Source organism: Equus przewalskii, chromosome 9 (assembly GCF_037783145.1).
Source record: "Equus przewalskii isolate Varuska chromosome 9, EquPr2, whole genome shotgun sequence".
Lineage (NCBI taxonomy): Eukaryota > Metazoa > Chordata > Mammalia > Perissodactyla > Equidae > Equus > Equus przewalskii.
In genome coordinates this window covers 61,085,681-61,098,819 of record NC_091839.1, presented here as the reverse complement: position 1 = coordinate 61,098,819, position 13,139 = coordinate 61,085,681, and the positions used below count along the sequence as shown (strand labels likewise).

The window sequence follows — 13,139 nt, the reverse complement described above, 5'->3', positions numbered from 1 at the left end:
GAGAAAGTTGGATTCACTATATACATACCAAAACCTAAGCAGAAGGATAATTGAATGCGGGTCGTTAAATTTGAAGAATACTAATTTGCAAGATAGCAATGATTCTGGACCCAAGTAAATGAATTCAGAAAGGTTTTTGTTTGTTTGTTTGTTTTTAATGCTTTCCACCTTGAGCCTCAGTAAACTAAAGCAAAAGTTGATGAATCAAAATTCTAGAAGTCTAATTCAGAAAGCAAGATGAGTTGATGTTTGTAAAATGTTTGTAGATCCTTGGTTGAAGACGCAATGAAAATATCTGTTCCAATTATAGGTCAAGTCCTATTAGAATAGGTACCTGGCTGTACAGTGCGTTCTTTGTAATGGAATTTCATTATAATTAATTCGTTGTCATTTGTTGGAGCTGGAACTAGGGTCTGATTTTCTTTGGGACATAAATACCTACTCAGAGATCTCAAGATGTGTCTCACCCCCTCAAATGACAACTTCGGGTTCCTCCTACATCTGGTCAATGTTTGCCATCATTAGTTTGCTTTAGTGGGTGATTGGGGACCTTAGATTCCTAGAGAATGCTATTGGAGCATTTAAATTCTTTAGTCAATCAAGCTTTTCAACAGATATTCTAAAGCTTCCAGAAATTCAGTATCTCTGCAAAAATAGTGGCTTGTGGCTGATTAATTCGCTCCTCCGTGACAATATTTGGAAAGCACAGCGAGATTTTTGTGAAAGTTTTTAACCTAAAATGGTACTGCTTAGCTTGGTACTCACTTTATTTATTAAGTCCAAGTGACTTTCAGAAGTTTGCCATACCCCAAGGATGCAGACTGGACTTTCCTTCAGAGAACATGGTGTAAGGACTTTAAGAAATTTCAAAAAACGTTCTGTACTATGACAGTATTGTTGGTTTAATTCTAGTATTCTCGAGGGGACTTCTTTGAATGAGGACAAAAATGATCAGTCAGTTGTATAAATGTTATCCTCTTTGTTAAAAAACAAACTTTCTTGTAATTAGATCTTGTGAAATAATTAATACTGTGATTACAGGATGGACCTCTGGAAATAGTGCCTTGTACAATGATATCAACATATACTGTCATTTCCAGTTCCTTTAAATATAAGTGGCACGTGGGTATACCACACACTAATTTCCTCCTTAAGTTCCATCTAGTTCTAATTTCCGTAAATGTAAAATTAGTCAGGTACACATACATTGATTTTTACTCCAAGCCAGACACCACGCTAATTATAACAAAGTAAGCAAATGGCAATTTTCGCTCACATTCTTCAAGGGCAGAAGTAAATGTTCACTCAATCTTAGTGTGAGTTAGAGCAGGAGGCAAGCTGTAACAATACAGTGGCTTAACAACAGAGAGCTGAAAATGGTCTACAGCTAACTTAGTGGAAAGTAATTGGTCAAAACAACAATTTGGCTGAAATAAATTTTTTAAAAGGTAAATATTCCCATTCAGTGGTTTTTATATATTAATAACTTTATATAATTTTAAGCAAGTATCTATTTTTTAAGATTTTTTTTCTGATGTTTAAAGGAAAGGTTTCACATTTTTTAATTCATTTCAGCCTGCTTTAGACTGCTTTTAACAGCAAAATTTGGAAATAACCTGAATGCCCAATAAGAAGGGTTAGGTTAATAGATATTAATGATAGACCAGATGGTTAAGGGCTCAAACTTGGGAGTCAAATGAAGGATCTAAATGCTGGGTCCACCATTTCTTATCTGTGTTCCCTGGTCTGGATAACAAAGCCTATAAGCCACAAAGACCTCATCTGTAAAATGAGGGTAATAGAACCTCCCTCTGAGAGCTATTGTGGGTTAAAATGAGAGAACTATACAACAGGACCAATGCAGTGACTTAAACATACTAGATATGTATGTCCAATTAATGAAACTTTCAATTAAATAATTTTTTTAGCTTTATTTATTTGTGAAGGGTAGACGTTATAGTAAAGAAAGAACAAGTTTTGGATCAGTCTGAACCCTTTCCAAAGCTGGGTGACATTGGACACATTTCTTATCTTCTCTGACCCACAATTTGTTCATTTCTAAAATGCAGATAGTTATACCTAATTCACAGTGTTGTCACGAAGAGCAAATACCATAAGATGGATAAAGCACTTAACATAATGCTTGGTACCCAGGCCCTCAATAAATGGTAACTGCATTATAATTATCATCATTATTCTTCTTATAGTTATTAGTTTTTTTTAAAGGCATGGCACCATCTCAGAAGCTACAAATCCTCTGACTGCTAGGATGAGCCACCCTTGCATTTATGCAGTTGTCAGCTCAGGCCATTCTTTTCTGTGGGAAAGAGTTCAGTACAGCATCTGAAAATTGATTGTAAGACTTCTTCGTTTGCTTACACACACACATATATACATAAACTCTATCTTTGTCTAATAAATGCTAGAAAATATTCCAAAAGAGAGCAGACAGACATTATTTTCTTTGTGGGAAGACCATTCAGCTTCCACAAACTTCTAAATAGAAGGGGTCTTAGAATTACTAAGGGGAGAGAGTGTTAACCAGGAACAAAACTAAACAAAGCTCTACTTTCATTCTTGAAAATATCTACCTTTTAGTATTATAACAAAGGTCAATTTTTCCAGTTTCTATAAAATTTCAAGAAGAGATTCAGTAAAAATTAGCAGAACTTTCTGGAGCCGTGACAAAATGTTTCTGCATAAAAGAAACGACGTTAAACAGCTCTTCCTTGAGGATGCTCAGACCTCTCTTGAACCTCTTAGCAATTTAACATTCCAAGGAATCCTCCAGTTCTACAACACAAGGTCCAAGGTATCCAGTGCACAGGCTTTAGTAACGGCCTCGGAAGCTCCCCATGCCCAGGGTTTCCATTAGCCTGTATGGTGCCTTTATGTGAATTTAAAAATGGTGTCTCCTCTCTGGATAGATGAATTAGAAAATATCACCCAAAAGACTGTCCCACACAACTCTATTCCTGCCTCCCTTTGTCTTCCCATCTCCCACAGTGTAAGAGACTGGAGCCAAGTCATCCTTCACACAAGATCAGAGCCTTAGTCTGGGGAGTGGATAAGCGGATAATGACCAACTCCCAGAGCGAAGTCTCCTTCTAAACTTGGCATAACATAAAGATTTCATCTTGCACACAGTCTAATCTAGTCAGTGGCTGCCCGGACTGTGTTGAAAAAGGTTGGAGACTAAATCCAGCCCTAGCAGAGAATGGTGAGTGGATTCGCAGTATAAGGCATTGGTTTCCAACAGCACATATGCCTCAGATTTCCTATCCTGGTCCAAACCATTCACATCACAAGCACTCATTGAGCAACAAATATATACAAAGCACTGTCATAGATGCTTTGAAGCAATCCTTCCAAACCTGGTCACACACTGGAATCCTCAAGGGACTCTTTAAAAATACAGATCCTTCATAATTTTTCTGTAAACTTAAAGCTTTTATTTATTTATTTATTTTTCCTGAGGAAGATTTGCCCTGAGCTAACATCTGCTGCCAATCTTCCTCTTTTTGTACGTGAGTCACCACCACAGCATGGCCCCTGACAGACAAGTGGTGTAGGTCTACACCCAGGAACTGAACCCAGGATGCCAAAGCAGAGCATGCCAAACGTAACCACTGGGCCACCAGGGCTGGCCCTTAAAGCTATTCTAAAATGCAAAATTTATCAAGCTTTTGTTTTGTTTGCTTTTTTTTCTATGTTGTGACAATTTTATTTTTATTTTTTAAAAATGAATCTCTTGATTTAGCCAGGACCTCAAGAGACGTAAGGGGTTAGCCACTGTCACATTCAAAATGATGCATTTATTCATGGCAAATCTTAATTTTCTCTGTCTTCTTCAGAAGAAAGAGCTGCAGAAATGACTTAAAGTAATGTCAGTTCAAAACGCCTCACTGAAACTTGATTCCTCAGGCCAAAGGAGAGTCCTTACTATCATTCATGGTACAAATCAATCTTCTCCTGTATCATTTCCAGGCATCATTACCAGACTCCCTGCCACCACCAGGGAGCTTTTCTCCTCCAAATGCATCTCCATTCTCAGCCCCAGTCATTGGAACTCATAGAAACAGAGACCAGAATGATGGTTATAGGAGGTTGAGGGTGGGGAAAATGGGAGACGTTGGTCAAAGGGTACAACCTTCCAGTTATAAGGTTAACAAGTTCTGGGTATCCAATGTGAGCATAATGATTATAGTTAACAATCCTGTGTTAGACACTTGAAAGCTGCTAAGAGAGTAGGTCTTAATTGTTCTCACCACAGAAAAGAAATGGTAACTATGTGACTCAATGGAAGTGTTAGCTAACACATTTATGTAAGTAATCATTTTCCAATACATAAGTGTATCAAGTCAACATGTGCACCTTCAACTTACCCAATATTATATGTCAATTATATCTCAATAAAACTGGAAAAAAAATTTTTAAAAATTCTTTTAATTGCAGTAACATTGGATTATAACATTATATAGCTTTCAGATGTACATCATAATATATTTCAAATTCTGTGTAGATTACATCATGTTCACCACCCAAAAACTAATTATAGTCCATCCCCTCACACATGAGCCTAATCACTCCTTTAGCCCTCCCCCCTCCCCTATGGTAACCACCAATCCAATCTCATTTTTAAAAAATACAAAATTTATGGGGCCGACCCCGTGGCAGAGTGGTTAAGTTTGCATGCTCTGCTTCAGCCGCCCAGGGTTTTGCCGGTCCGGATCCTGGGTGAGGACATGGCATGGCTCATCAGGTCATGTTGAGGTGGCATCCCATATAGCACAACCAGAGGCACTCACAACTAGAATATGCAACTACGTACTGGCGGCTTTGTGGAGAAGAAGAAAAAACAAAAGAAAAAAGAAAAAAATTACAAAATTTATATTTTTAAAAATGCAGAGTCTTGTGCTTCACCATCAGCACTACTGAATCAGGAGCTCCCTGATGTCTGGAGTACGGTGGTCAGTTAGAGAGCTGGGAAACCTGGTTTTGGAAACTACTGAGATAATTAACACTAAGCCCCTCACCATTCTTACCCACTCCTTTTATAACGAAAACCCTCCTGCTGTCAAACCAGAATGCAACACAGTCATGGGTCATCAAATCCATTTTATGTCTCATGACCAGGGTATGTTTTTAAATAAAATAGAGTCTTAAGATACATGGCACATAGTAAGGTTAATTATTGTTTTGTGAATCTTCTTTCTGTGAGATATATATACTTATATCTGTGACTGCATCACCAGGAAAACACATATTTTTTTCATACTTTGAAATAAAAGTCAAAAACGTGTGAAATTAAATGGTCTAAATTCAATGCTTCCTGCTGTAATTTTAGCACCTTTCCCTCTCTCTTGTTCCCTAGGGGAAACTGGGAAAAAGGGTACAATCAGCCACAAATACTCATTATAAATTATAAATTGGACCCTCTCGGCCTTATTTTCCTCACGCAGAAAGTTGGAATTTCTTTGCCTTTTCCTGACGGGCAAATGTTATTATTCCCTATTAAACTTCCTCCAAATGGAAAATATTAAACTTTAGTTTTAGGACCCAAACTGGTGGTGTTTTTATACTGTGAATAGTGACTAGTGATCCTTTCTTTACAGAGGAAAAGGTAAAAGGAAGTGGGTTTGCATAGCAGTCAGAGGGACTTCAGCCAGATATAATGAAAGATTTCCTGGTAGCCGGGACAGTACGAACTACAATGAGTCAATGAGGGGTGTGATGTGAAATCTCGTCCTCTGTAAGTTTGTGGAAACAATCTAGATTCTTATCTGTCTGGAATTCTTTAGACCTAAATCTGTCTGCTGGGCAGGGGAGTGAACTTCCAGGCCTATAACGCCATTTCTGCCTTGCATCATTGAGACATTCCAAAGGCACATGAAATACATATCCATAAGCCCAATCTCATAAGCCAGGAACAGTCCCACAAAGTTTCTCAACTGGAGCATTAGTGACATTTGGGGAGGGCAGCTCATCATTGTGCAAGTGGACTGGTACATTGCAAGATGGTTCAACACCAACACAAGCCACTGAGCACCTCTGGGTCTAATTATCTCATCACTAGGATGAAGGAAAATAACACATTCCTCACTGAGTTCTGTGGATAAATGAGATCTATGAACAGCACCCACACAGGACTGATAAGTGTAAGAATTCATTAACTTCCTTACTCCTCCCTTTAAAAGTTTAGGATCTGAAGAAATAGAATTTTTTAAGAGCCCAAGTTTATGAAAGACACAACTCCAAGTTGTGAGGCCATGGCCAATAATTTCTGAAACCGTAGTCTTTATTCACAGGGAGCATGATGTGGCTCCTCACCCTGACTAACAGTCATGGTTTTGTTTGGCTTTGTTTTGGAAGAAAACATTAGAAAGTTTCTTTCTCCTTTACTCTTACCTAAAATCTTCCTATTCTTCCTTACAACCATGCGACGGTGTTAAATGTGTTCCTGTTCTCCTGCAGAGTGAAAGAGGAGGGGGAAACTACATAAAAAAGAAAATTGGATATACATCACTGAATGGTAGTCATAATAGTTCATTCTAGTATGTTTTGTAAAGAAATATTTAGATAGTTTAATAATCATCTCCTCTTATTTCGCTCAGAAGACATTGGCCAAAATTAATCTTTTCAATAATGAGAACGCTTTTATCGTGTCTGTTTCAGAAATGTGATGCTGGATACTTTCGGGCCCAGTCAGGAGAATGTTTGCCCTGTGACTGTAACGGTAACGCCAACGAGTGCTTGGACGGCTCTGGACTCTGTGTGGTAGGTCGGGGCACCTAGCACTGTTCACATAGCCCACTGGTCCTTTGCATCTTGGGTGGAAATAAAATACTCTTCCTGGACATTTGACGTACCTGCTAGTTAAGCTCTCTTTTTACCCTTCACCTTTTCCTGTAAAACACCTCATATAAACAGCCAATGATCATAAGAGGCCACGAAGGCGCATGTCTGAATGCACGTGTGCTCCTGGCTGTAACTGCCCCATGGCTCTCAGCAGCTGGTTTCCTGCTGTAGGCCAATGGTGATGGAATTGAACATCACACGCAGAGGAGGAAATCATCCATCCAAATTGCTCTGTAATAGTATAGTTTGCCATATGTTTGGCTTCACTCCGCATAAACCAAGAGAATAAAACAGTTGTTTCACAGTCTATTTTACAACTTGTGATTGTCAAGTCTATAGATCAAAATTAGTAAAAAAAAAAAAAAAAAAGGATTTGAACCAAATAGCTAATAAAAATGACAGCTTTTTGGCCCTGTGGTCTTTGTAATTCTGTGTTCAAACCCCCAGAGTCTTTTTTTCCCCTTAACTGAAATGAATGAAATTGAATACTCCAATAGACAGTTCTTCAGTGAAACATGATAGAAACTTATGAAGGAGACCGAGAAGCCCTCTAGCAAAAAAGTGTTTGCTACGTATTTCCCACTTTCACTGAATGGACTGACAACTTAGTGAAAAGTAGGGAATTGAAATATTTTCCAGAAGTGGCTTTAGTAGCAGTCACAGGAGGCGAAAAAAAAGACTTAGGCCCTAAGATCACGCTTTCCCCCACGAGCTATACAATATAGCAGGAAGATTAGATTCTTCAAGTTTCTATGAGGCAAAAGAGGCTTTCCAAAACTGCAGGAGTATTTTTGCATAAACTACAGGAATGCTTAATTAAATATACCTATTTACCTCAAAATTAGCATAATTGTCCCTATTAAACAGATAATTTTGATTATAAGTGGTCCCTAAGGTGTGCACAAAAAGGTGTTATTTTACTCATGCATGATGTTAAGATGCAAATTAGAGCATGTTCATTTATTTTCAACCTGGCAGTCGCCATTTTTCTAGGGACAGAGAATTAAGTGGCAGACACTAAAAGTTGCTATCCCTGTAGTGTTCCTTTAGTCCTGGCGTCTGTGTTTTCCCCTTCCCCCATCTTCTTAAATAACCGTTACATCCAGGATGTCCTCCGAGGGAGCGTAGGCACACACAGCTGCCAAAGTCCACCCCTTTCTAATGCTTCCATCTCCGGTTTCCTGTTATTTTAATCCCGGTGACATTTGAAAAGAAAATCTCATGGATGTACTGGAACTAATAAGGTACATCTCTGATAATTTGACCAATTAATGGCTCTTTGGTATCTGGTTTATTAAAAATATAAGATAGGAGGGACTGCCAGCCCATCAGCTGCTGTTAGTCAGGGAGTCAATAAGATGGGAGACAGATAAATTAAGGGGGAAGAATGTCCCTCTTGCTAGTGCCTGCAGAGAGCTAGGAAAGCCACTCTTGCTTACAATGACAGAGTCAGAAAAGGAGCTGTCATGCTTTTATCTGAGGGGGCAATCATCACGTGATTCCTTCACAGTTCCTGGGGCAGACGAGGTTCTAATAAAAGTCTGAGTAAGGGCTGGGGTGTAAATATTTATACCCACACTCAGGGAAGCTGCAAATCTTCCTGCACTTACTTTGTTCCAAGCCAGAACGTTTAAAAGAAAAAGGTAAGAAATAGCCATCCTATGCATCCTAATGGTGGTTCCCCGACTCCACCCAACCCAGAGGGAAATACCATTTTTTCCCCTTATTAAAGTAATAGATGCTCAATGTAAAAAACCAAACAAAACAGCAATAAAGATATATACCGTATATGAAATTCAAAGCAAAAATCACCCACAAACTTATGCCCAAAGCTAAACATATAGATATAGTCTTATAAATTTAATTTAGAAAGACAAAAGAAGAATGTAATTTGTATTTAGTTAAATGTAAGTGAGGTAACAGAAGAGGCTTGCCAGTTTAGAAAGAATATTTTGTCACTTAGCTGGCAAATATATTAAGTCTACGGTGTCATACTGGAATCAAACTCAATTTTTTCTGTTTCCTTTGGCATCCATATTCTGGCCCGTTGGTGGAGTAGGGCTGGTTTCTCAGCTCCTTGCCTCTTGCTCCAGCTCATTCTTAGCTCTCAGAAAGCCAGAGAAGAAACAGCAGCTGCACCCGAACGCATCCTTCTAGCTTACTGTGGTCACCAGAGTTTCAGTCAGTTCTTACAGCTTGCCTGGCCCAACCCATCTCTCCCATCTTCTATAAGCAACCAAAAAGAAAAGGCTTTCTTTTATTTCATTTTATCTTATTTTGCTTTTATTTTTAAGGCTTATAATGCCTCTGTCTTGTCCTCCTCAAATTGCTTCTAATTCTTTCTCCATTCCAGTGTCCAATTTCAATTTGACCTTATGTTTTACCAATTGATTTAAGAAACTAAGGCATTCTACAGTAAAATATAGATTAGACAAAGGTATGGTATCATTTTAGATGTAGCAAAAAAGCAGAGAGATGTCTTCACAGGAGGAACACTAACCCTTCAAGTGCATAAAGGTGGCTAAGTGAGAAGTGGCTTAAGTGAAGAAATTCAGTATGTATTAGGTGTCTTTCCAAAGAGCCACCTTGCATCTTGTCAGAACTGGAGCAGATTGGGCTAGGTTCTCAGCTGAGTCAGCTGGGCAGGGCCCCAAAGGCCAGTGGACATGGCAGGCTCTCTGGGAAGGCTCCAGAAGGAAGTGTGAGAAAGAAATTGAGGGGAAGAAACAGGCAGAAGGAGACAGATGGCTGGTGGCAGGAATGCCTGGTCACAGATATCCCATGTTTTATCCCAGGTCTACAGGTTAGGTACAGAAGGGACCATGACTAAGGCCAGTTACCATCTAAAGAACTGGTGCTTCATCACTGGGAGAGAGCCAGGAGCCCACTGACCAGAACTAGAGTGGAGTGAACCCGAGTTGAAGTTCATCACTGGCACAAGCTCCCTGAGCAGGTTCCTTTTGATTAGGGATTGGTCTGTCTATTGATTTCACTGATCCATTTAACAAATAAGCATTTATTGAGCACCACCTATGTTCCAGACACTATTCTAGGCTCTGGGTTAAGTGGCTCCCACTGCATGGGCTGAAAGCCTGTAGGGACAGAACATCTACTTGAAAATGCTTGTGAACAGGACCCATGTAACAAAGCTCAAGGAAGTACAAGGACCACAGGAGCTTTAGAAACATGCAGAAATCTCCATCTGCTCAGCAACAATCAAATGAAAAATTTAAAAATTCTAAATCTGAAGCAGAATAGTCAGATTTGAAACTACTAAAAGAACTCCAAAAATGTCGTTGAAATCTAAAGAGAAACAGATGAAGCAGTTATGTATTTACATCTGGCTGGTGGAAACACAGATGGATTTTATCTTCTTCTTTTCACTTAGAGTATACCTGCCCAAATTTTCTGCAACTGCCTGGAATAATTTTATAATTAAAAAGATACTGATATTCTCGGGGCTGGCCCAGTAGTGTAGAGGTTGGGTTCGCATGCTCTGTTTCAGCAGCCCAGGGGTTCACAGGTTTGGATCCCGGCTGCAGACCTACACAATGATAATCAAATCATGCTGTGGTGGCATCCCACATACAAAACAGAAGAAGATTGGTACAGATGTTAGCTCAGGGACAATCTTCCTCGCCAAAAAAAAAGAGAGATTCTACTATTCAGATGGACTTGTACCCTACCCTAAGCACAATGAGGAATGGGAAGTAATCCAGTATATTGAAGGCTAATGAATTTTGTATTACTCTCAAAGCTTAATTAAAACCTCATTCAAGAAAGCAAGGATATTACATCCCTAGTTTATGCAGATACCAGCATTTTTCTCCTGATTTTTTAACTCTGTTATTATGTGTGTAAGGCACAAATCAACCAATGCAAGTCCCCGTAAGACTAAGTATGTGTGATTGATAAACAAGTACACTCATTAGATGTCCAACAGCAAGAAGAAATGAGTAATAGACACTTCTCTTTCCTGTTTTGCTTGCAACTATAAAATCGGTACCTAGATCAAGTGCGTAATTCTCACATTAAAATTTTGACAATTTTCCAATCTGTTGCAAAGATGGAAAACCCCCAAATTTTGTGAATAGTGATGAATTTGGTTCCATGCTAGCTGAAGTTTTGAAACAAAATCAGAAAACTGCATGTCCAAAGAATTTGAAGTTGGATTTCTCAGTGGAGTCCCCTGTTGCTTTGTGCCCCTAATATAAGAATATGATGGAACCAAATGCAAATAAGTTCTCTATACATTGTTCACGCTTCTTCTCCCAACCCTGAACACGTTCCTCCTCTAATGTTCCCCACCTCAGTTAATGGCAGCACCATTCTGCCAATCCCCCATGCTTAGATGTCCCAGATGCTTCAGCAGCTTTCTCTTCCTCTTCCCTAAGATTGAATTGGACACCAGATCCTGCCAATTCAACCTGGAGAAAGCCTCCTCTCTTCCATGCTGTCCCACTGCCTTCATTCACTCCTCTGCATCCCTCCCTGACAGCTGCCACAGCTTCCCACTACTCACCATGCCCTGCTCCAGCCTCTCCTTCCCTAATCTGTCTTCCACACCAGCGATGGAGACATGTTTCAAAAACACACCCTTGGAGCTTGTCTGGTGGCTCAGCGGTTAAGTTTGCACATTCCAGTTTGGAGGCCTGGGGTTCACTGCTTCAGATCCCGGGTGCGGACATGGCACCACTTGGCAAGCCATGCTGTGGCAGGCATTCCACGTATAAAGCAGAGGAAGATGGGCATGGATGTTAGCTCAGGGCCAGTTTTCCTCAGCAAAAAGAGGAGGATTGGCAGCAGATGCTAGCTCAGGGCTAATCTTCCTCAAAGAAAAAAAAAAACCCACACACCCTAATCAAGGCATCCTCCTTTCTAAAATCCTTCAGGAATGTCTACTCCAGCCCCACTGAGCTTCTACTGCCACCTCAACTAACTGTACTTTCACACTCTGTGACTGAACCTATGTTCCCCCATTCTCTACCTGGGAGTCTTGCTTATCTTTCAAGGTCTAGCTCTAATGTCACCACCTCCATTAAACCTTCTCCGACCTTCTCAGGAAGAGCTAGAACCTTTCTTCCTCTCTGTCCCATGGCAGATAAGTACTTTCTCCACCCCTCAGTCATAGCACCCAGCACACTAGATTATTGTCTGTTTACCTCTGTTTCCCTCACAAGTCTGTGACTTACTCAAAGGCATGAACCAGGTCTTCTTCATAAAATGACCCATAATGACAAAATGACAAGTAAGTGAACCAGGTCTTCTTCATTTTAGTGACAGTCACAGTCCATTGTCCGTCATGATATCAGCTTAATCCAGATTTTTTAAGTGAATGAATGAAGTGGTTAATAAAATAACTAACTTAAATGCAGAAAGATTGAATTTTATAATTTATGAGACTCTTGGATCCCTCTTTATTGCAGTAAAATGCACTGTCTTGTTATGCTAGAGGCCCAATGTTGAGTAAATAGCAAACTGGCACCTACACTGGGTGTTTGTGTCTATAATCTTGCTTCTTGAAGTATAGTCTGGACCAGCAGCCCTGGCAATACTTGGGAGCTTGTTAGAAACGCAGACACTCGGGCCCCGCCCCGGACATCCTGAATCAGAATCTGAATTTTCACAAGATCCCTGGGGCATCAGTGTGCACACTGAAGTTTGAGAAGCACTGATCTAGACAGAGCAATAGTTCTCAAACATTTTGGTCTCATGAGCTCTTTACACTCATGGGAATTATTCAAGTTGCCGAAGAACCTTTGTTTATGTGGATTATATCTATTCATATTCACTGCATTTGAAATTTAAAACAAAATTTTTTCTTAAAAAAACAGCTAACAACTGTTGCCAATCTTCCTTTTTTTTTTCTGCTTCTTCTCCCCAAATCCCCCCAGTACATAGTTGTATATTCTAGTTGTGGGTCCTTCTAGTTGTTGTGGCATGTGGGATGCTGCCTCAGCGTGGCCTGATGAGTGGCACTGTGTCCGCGCCCAGGATCTGAACCAGCGAAACCCTGGGCCACCAAAAGCGGAGCGCGCAAACTCAACCACTCGGCCACAGGGCCGGCCCCCTAAAACAAAATCTTTAATAATATTTTCTTATTAAATGATTTGAAAAAAGCAATAATAAACCCTTTGCATGTTAACATAAATAATATGTTTTTATAAAATAGAAACATATTTTACAACTTGAAAATATACTTTATGTCTGGCTTAATAGAAGACACTTGGATCTCATGTCAGCTTCGGCATCAATCTGTGGTGACATCTCCATGTCGTGTA

The 13,139-nt window shown here is 39.8% G+C and overlaps 1 protein-coding gene across 2 annotated transcripts in view; it reads left to right on the top strand.

The window, feature by feature from the left end:
* The window catches only part of LAMA4 (laminin subunit alpha 4), a 133,963-nt gene that overhangs the window by 29,261 nt on the left and 91,563 nt on the right, over window positions 1-13,139 (top strand). For both annotated transcript variants that reach the window (XM_008514782.2, XM_008514781.2), the window contains exon 2: window positions 6,676-6,777. In XM_008514782.2, the coding sequence (XP_008513004.2) occupies window positions 6,676-6,777 (102 nt within the window). The remainder of the gene's footprint in view (window positions 1-6,675; window positions 6,778-13,139) is intronic.